The 6,577-nt window shown below is 44.2% G+C and overlaps 1 protein-coding gene across 1 annotated transcript; it reads left to right on the forward strand.

Moving 5' to 3' along the window:
- Positions 1-1,570: 1,570 nt before the first annotated feature.
- On the forward strand, positions 1,571-6,351 carry ENSA (endosulfine alpha). The gene is made up of 3 exons (XM_016215555.2): positions 1,571-1,746; positions 3,436-3,561; positions 4,856-6,351. The coding sequence occupies exons 1-3, from the start codon at positions 1,690-1,692 to the stop codon at positions 5,024-5,026; spliced, it is 354 nt and encodes a 117-aa protein (XP_016071041.1). The 5' UTR covers positions 1,571-1,689; the 3' UTR covers positions 5,027-6,351.
- The last annotated feature ends 226 nt before the right edge of the window (positions 6,352-6,577 follow it).

Genomic DNA, 6,577 nt, shown 5'->3' on the forward strand with positions numbered 1-6,577 from the left:
TACTAATCTAGTAGATTCCACTACCACAGACTCTCAATTACATTCACTGTTTTCTATTCTAAACTACCACATTTCTAGTTTAAATACTAATTATCTCCCACCTACAGTATCTCCCACCTAGAGTCCACCCAGTGGATTCCTGGGTAGACTACCCACCTCTAGTCTAGTATCTTTCTACTTGGAATTTTGAATTATTTTTGTTCATTACCACCAAATTAATCTTTCTAAGGAGCAGGTCTGACCTGCCACTCTCTGGCCTAAAAACCTTAAATGTTTCTCATGGATTACTAAATTATTCACAAGTTCCCTATCCTGGCACTCAAAGTCCTCCATGTTCTGGACTCAATTCTATTTTTCTAGACTTCATGCTGTGCCCATCACCCGGAATATCCTTCCTTCATCTTTACCTGGCAAACTCCTAAGTTCTTTAAAGCTATTTTAAATAAATAAAGGTATTTGAAATAAATACCACTTCCATCACAAAGTTGTTTTTTTTTTTACCCTAAGCTATGAGCCTTCCTTTGAATCCCTGTAACACTTTTTTATTTCAATGCTTACCAAATTTTGCCTTATACAATAATCTGTGTATTCTAGTGCTTCTCAAACTTTTCCATTAGAAGGGCACCTACTTATACAGAAAAATAAACAAATAGCCAAAACTACTTGTCACAAAAGGCTGCCTGGAAATTTAAGTTCTAATATGAATTTTGCAGTTATTAATATTAGACTGTTTGTTTTTAATATGAAGTGACTAACACTCCAGGAAGATGGGTCTATTGAATTTGGGGGATTTAGGATCCACCTGGAACACTGTGAAAACCCTCCCCACAATGCGCACTAACCTAAGGGCAGCGAATGCCTTACTATAGATGAAAACCCTGTAAAACTAATACAGTACCATCTACAAAAGCTCAAGAAATATCGTTGAACTGTGACTCAGGATAGGTTAACTAGTGTTAACTGCATTTACTAAATGTTTACCATTAGAACTGTGCTCTGTTTCAACGAGCTTAGTCCACGGGATGACCTTAAACAAGTATAAAACTGTACATAAGGGTTACATCGTGAAACGTAAGCCTTTTGTGTTCTGCAAAAGACTCAGATTGAGGACTCAGTCTCTCGATTCCACACACTGACACATCGGAATCGTGTTGAGTACCAAAGTCCACTCTGACCTCCAAATTATTTTCTGGAGCTCGATAGTTTTCTGCTAACACTGCGCAAAACTTCAGCCTCTCCGACTGAAAATAAAAGGTTTACATCCTTTCGCTCTCCGGTTTGAATTTCGGCAAAGGTACCGAGGAGCTGAAAGAAGCCAGATCCCACCAAACGAACAAATATGCCAACGCTAGCAGCACCGCCCCTTTACATCCCCCACAGGCTTCCAATTGGTCCTTATGGCTCATTCTCTTTCCAGATTGGTGTTTCAGCTTGCCCATCGCCTCCCTAGAACCCACTTTTGGCCAGCGACTATTGGTAGGTTGTTACGTCATTGCTCCATCTACCTCACTCCTATTGGTTCCCATAGGAAGGGGCGGTCGCAACGTCACAGGCAAGGGCCGCCATTTTGACTGAGCAACCCTAGTGACAGGAGCGAAGGAGCAGCGCAGGTTGTCCCTATTTCCCCTCCCCCTTCCCTTCTCCGTTTGACTTCCCGGGCCCCCTTCACTCCACAGTCCCAGTCCCGCCATGTCTCAGAAACAAGAAGAGGAGAACCCTGCTGAGGAGACCGGCGAGGAGAAGCAGGTGAAATGGAGGGGGTGCGGGCGGGCGAGCCGGGGGCGACCGTGATGGGGCGGGAGACGGTCTCCCACCAGTGCGGATTGGTCGCCATGGTCTCAGGCTCTGCAGGGGTTGGCCACTTCTTGCGTCACGCAGGGTGAGCTTCAACGCGGCTTGCTGCTTTGGCGCTGGTTGGTTGGGTCGATTATCAGTCAGTGCCAAATTCTTCTTGATTGGCCAGTAAGCCTACCCTTCAACTCATTCATGCTGTGCTATAATTGGCCGAGCTTGGGCGCGGGGCGGGTATTTGGGAAGACTGGGTGAATGAAAGGGGGCTGGTGGTCCCTGAAAGCGATGTGTATTATTGGTTATAAGGGGTAAATAACCCAACAAGCAGGCTGGGGCCTGTATCCGCAGTCCTCCGAAAGATACGGGTCAAGGTAAAGACGTTTAAAGGACCAGCATTGGGGGTTGGGAGAAGAGTAATTATTATCATGGCTAGTTTAAGGCAGCAACTTTGTCAAGAGACCTATTTTGACGATGGTTTGTTGCCCACCTTCATTGAGGACTGAACAAGATTGAAGAGGACTGGAGTCCTGTACAGAATAATAGAAGTGAAACTTAGACACGAAAAGAGTCGTGACAAGAAAGACGCCACCCTATTTCCCCCCAGACTTCCAAGGCAGTGGGACTTAGTTCAGCTGCAATTCTGTGATGAAAACACGCCAAATAAACCTCTTCTTGAGGATTGTATTTGACTTACAACATTTAGTATTGGGTTCGGGGGTTAATGAAATAGACCTGTTGTTAATATCTGTGCCGGATTTCCAAGGGAAGGAAATGTAATCCCACCAAGAAGAGCCACAGATTGACTTTAGGTTATTTTTAAAAGTCACTAAAGAAAAGAGCAGCGGGGCCCACAAAAACCGAGAAGAGAATAACAACAGTGAGAGCCACTGCAAGCCAACTGAGCTCTTGGCATGTTCCCCATACTGCCATCACTCGCCCCACTAGGGATGGTGTTGACTTTTTGGCAAAAATTGGGTAAATAGTAGTGAACCTACTGTATCTTAATTTTCCTGAGATTAAAAATAGTGTCATTTTCATCTCTGTTTACCTACCACCTTCCTACCACATGCTTATGGAAATGCAGAAGCAGTGTCCTCCCTTTACTAAGGTGGATATCTTTGGAGAAGGCTACATATCTCTAGCCTCCTCCACAGAGAAATTCTCGGATGACTATCTTAGACTCTGAATAAGGAGGGAACATTTCAGCAGAATTATCTCTCCCCTTTGCTTTCCCAGAATTTCCTACCCCCTTTGTGTTAGGAACAGCCAGGATACTTTCCTATTAATCATGTATCACCAACAACTTTGGCTGGCTCTTTTCTCTGTCTGTCTTTCCTAGCTTCGGTGCTGAGTGAGCTGTGGCTTGCTCTGTGATTCAAGTATTGTGTTTAGGTATTACCTTTAACCCAGTACTGACAGGTCACCAGGGTGGTTCCCTGGGAGTAGTGTGGGAAGAACCTTGTCTTTTTCTTCTCACAATAGTCTTCTTGAGCTTTAGGAATTTGAACAAAGGTTAAGAATAGAGTGGAATAGCATGTCTACAAGTAGGTGGATTTTCAGGAAAAAAATAGTATAAAGGTTATCAGATATTAAAAGCAGTTGCTTCTCAGTCTTTAATTTTATTGGCCCATTTGTTCCTTCTAGGACACACAGGAGAAAGAAGGTATTCTCCCTGAGAGAGCTGAGGAGGCAAAGCTAAAGGCCAAATATCCAAGCTTAGGACAAAAGCCTGGAGGCTCCGACTTCCTCATGAAGAGACTCCAGAAAGGGGTATGGAACACAGTCTCTTACCCTCTTACTTTGGAGCCAAAGGGGATGAGATCTGTAGAGGTTCTACTGAATGCTGACCTGGGAGTTTTGTTGTTGGGCAGCAGTGGAGAGGAATTAGAAACTTGTAGTGAACAAAGCAAATTATTGTAAATCTCTGATATGGTATCAGTTATCCTCTAATTTCCCATATAGGATATTAAGGCTTAACGTAGGGGGGGAATTTGGGTATAGGGGATTGATTAGGGGGTGAGGGAAAGATATTAGACACTGAAACGCTGACTGCCCTAGGCATGTGCCTGTTTGAACGGTGGCAATATTAGGACTGCGCTTTTTTAGAATTAGAGCTAAATTTTGGGGGTGCATCATTTCAGAAAAAGATCAAACCATCTGTCCTACAGATTTCCTCAACTTGAAATGAATAGATTTATTTAGACCCTTTAAGTTAGCACTAGCCATTTACTCCTTCCTGTCCACAGTGGTTTTCCTCATCAAGGGAGAATCTACCTTCATAGCTATCTAGCTCTCCTGATCAGGTTTCTCAGTACCCAGAGGTACCTAAAGCTGACTGAAGGATTGTAAGTCATTCAGCTGCAGTGTATTCCTCTGTGTGGATGAAATGGAGAGTGAAGTAGACCCATGGAGAATCCTAGCTGTTGAGTCTTAGTCACAGATGCTGATGTGTTGCTGATTTGCAGTTTACCTTGCTGTAGGCAAGGCAGGTATGGGCAGGCTGTCACAACCATGGAACGTGTTGGGGGCATTGGGAGTCAGAGGGAAAGTACATTATTCTCATGAACAAGCCCAGTTTCTATTCATGGTCTGAAAAAACACTTCAATTTTGAGGGTGTTGGCTGGAGGTTGATCTGCTGATTGCTAGGGTAGCCCCAGATTGACGCCTCTTTATATCTTATTCCTTCTATTGCCCCAACACCAAGCCTATTGATGACTAATAGGTCCTCAGTAAGCCTTTATGTATGATGTTAGTAATTTTGTTGAATTATCCTGTACTGATGAGGCTACAAAGGATGTAGGGGCTATTTCTTAATTCCAAAAATATTTACTCTAGCAGGGAAACTGCTTACATACCTGAAAAAATCAGAACACATGTTACATGTGGGGAGAAGACACAAGTACACGTAATTAATGCTGAACTGTGTATGCATGAGGTTAATCATGGAAGACTTAAAAGATCTGAAAGTGGGTGAGGGTTTGTAATGGAAATGGATGTGGGTCTCCTTGCTTTTAAGGGTGGCCAGCACCCCTCACTCACCTAAACCTTCCTTTTGTCTTTTAGCAAAAGTACTTTGACTCAGGAGACTACAACATGGCCAAAGCCAAGATGAAGAATAAGCAGCTGCCAAGTGCAGGGCCAGACAAGAACCTGGTGACTGGTGACCACATCCCTACCCCACAGGATCTGCCCCAGAGAAAGTCCTCACTCGTCACCAGCAAGCTTGCGGGGTAACCTGGGCCCCTCTTCTCCCCTTCCTCACCCACTGGACTTTCATATATCATAGGCAGGAATGGAATGGGCACCTAGTTAGAGAACTTCTCAGCTTCCTAGCCAGCAATGACTGTGATTCAGCTGGGGGCTGCTGAGAAGGTAATGTGTGTTGAAGAGGGGCTCTCAGTTCATTTGTTTGGTTAAATTGAGATCTCTACACCTTCACTATAGCCCAAGTAGGGGCCCAGAAGTAGGAGACTAGGATTGGGTAATACTGCAAATTGTCTTTTTTTCTGTACCGGAAACTGGGGAGACATAGTTTCTTTTTTTGGAAGAGAATGTCTCAAAATGGGTTAGGCTAAGCCTGGGGATAATGTGGCAGGTACAACACCCAAGGGTGACCTGACATTGCTGGGAAAGGTAGATTGAATGAGACCTATTTTCTGTGCTTCTAAGTGTTTTGTTCCTTAGGCTGCTATTGCTTCATGTTTCCATTATGGCAGGTTTAGAGAATCCTCAAAAAGAAAAACTGATTTGCTTGCCTAAAACTACAATGCCTACTTAACCTCCCTTAGTCAGTGTCTCTTACAGTTTGCCCTGGCTCTTAATGTAAAGATTGGAAAACGTATAAAATGGGCACCTTCTCTCTCTCTCCCAGCATGTTGCTTTTGAAAGTATCATGGAAGGAGCACTGGTTTAGGAGTCAAGATATCTGGGTTTGGGTCTAGTTCCATGTAGAAGTGATAAGTAACCTTGGTCAAGTCATTTAACCTCTCAGGATTTCTTATTTCATCATCTGTAAAATAGAGTTGAATATAGATAAGGTTGATTCTGATTTTAAAATTCTGTAATTGCCAGCTGAAAAGCTCTGCTAGTCATTGTAAAACTAATGAGGAAGGCCCATGGGTAAGCAGCGTACACAGGGGAACCATTTGAAGACTACATGGGGAGAGAGGAAGTGGAGATTTGGGGGGTTATGAATTCAGGCAAGAGGGCCTCATAAGTATTATGGTCTTAACGTCAAGAAAAACAATTCTAAGAGGGTAGCCATGGAATCTCTTGCCTCTGCCCCAGCCCACTTTCCTGGCCTACAGCCTGTGCCTTTGCTGCTAAAAAGGCTGCTCTGGCAGTGGAGCTGTGGGCCTGAGGAAACACGTTCAGTCATGCACATGGGGAGGCCTTCGTTTCTGATGTAATCAAATGCCAGGTGTATTGTTAGGGAGGAAAGAAGAAAAGGGATGAGCTAAGCTAGCCTCTGGGGCTTAGTAGTACAGCAGGGCTGGAGCAGCCTGTTCTTTGGAGATCATTCACGTTGGAGAAAGCTGGGAAGGTGGTTAAGGAGAGAGAAGGAAATATCTGCCTTCCTAGAGCTCAGTAACCCAGCTCCTGTGTGATGAGAAGCAGCCATGCTGATATATGAACAGGTGGAGGAAAGGGGTTGCTGGTGGCCAAATCTTCAGTCTCGTTATCACTAGCTGGCCTGAATCTTACTGAATGCAACCTGCTAGTTATGACAGAGAGGTTCAGGGTGAGAACTAACTGTTCAAGAGAGGAAGATTCTGTAATACTCTC

The sequence above is a fragment of the Miniopterus natalensis genome, chromosome 19 (genome assembly GCF_054644295.1).
Source record: "Miniopterus natalensis isolate mMinNat1 chromosome 19, mMinNat1.hap1, whole genome shotgun sequence".
NCBI lineage: Eukaryota > Metazoa > Chordata > Mammalia > Chiroptera > Miniopteridae > Miniopterus > Miniopterus natalensis.

Coding starts and splice junctions, on each gene's coding strand:
- ENSA (XM_016215555.2), top strand. CDS start 1,690: ATGTCTCAGAAACAAGAAGAGGAGAACCCTGCTGAGGAGACCGGCGAG. Junction 1,747..3,435: donor AGACCGGCGAGGAGAAGCAG/GTGAAATGGAGG, acceptor TGTTCCTTCTAG/GACACACAGGAGAAAGAAGG. Junction 3,562..4,855: donor TGAAGAGACTCCAGAAAGGG/GTATGGAACACA, acceptor TTTGTCTTTTAG/CAAAAGTACTTTGACTCAGG.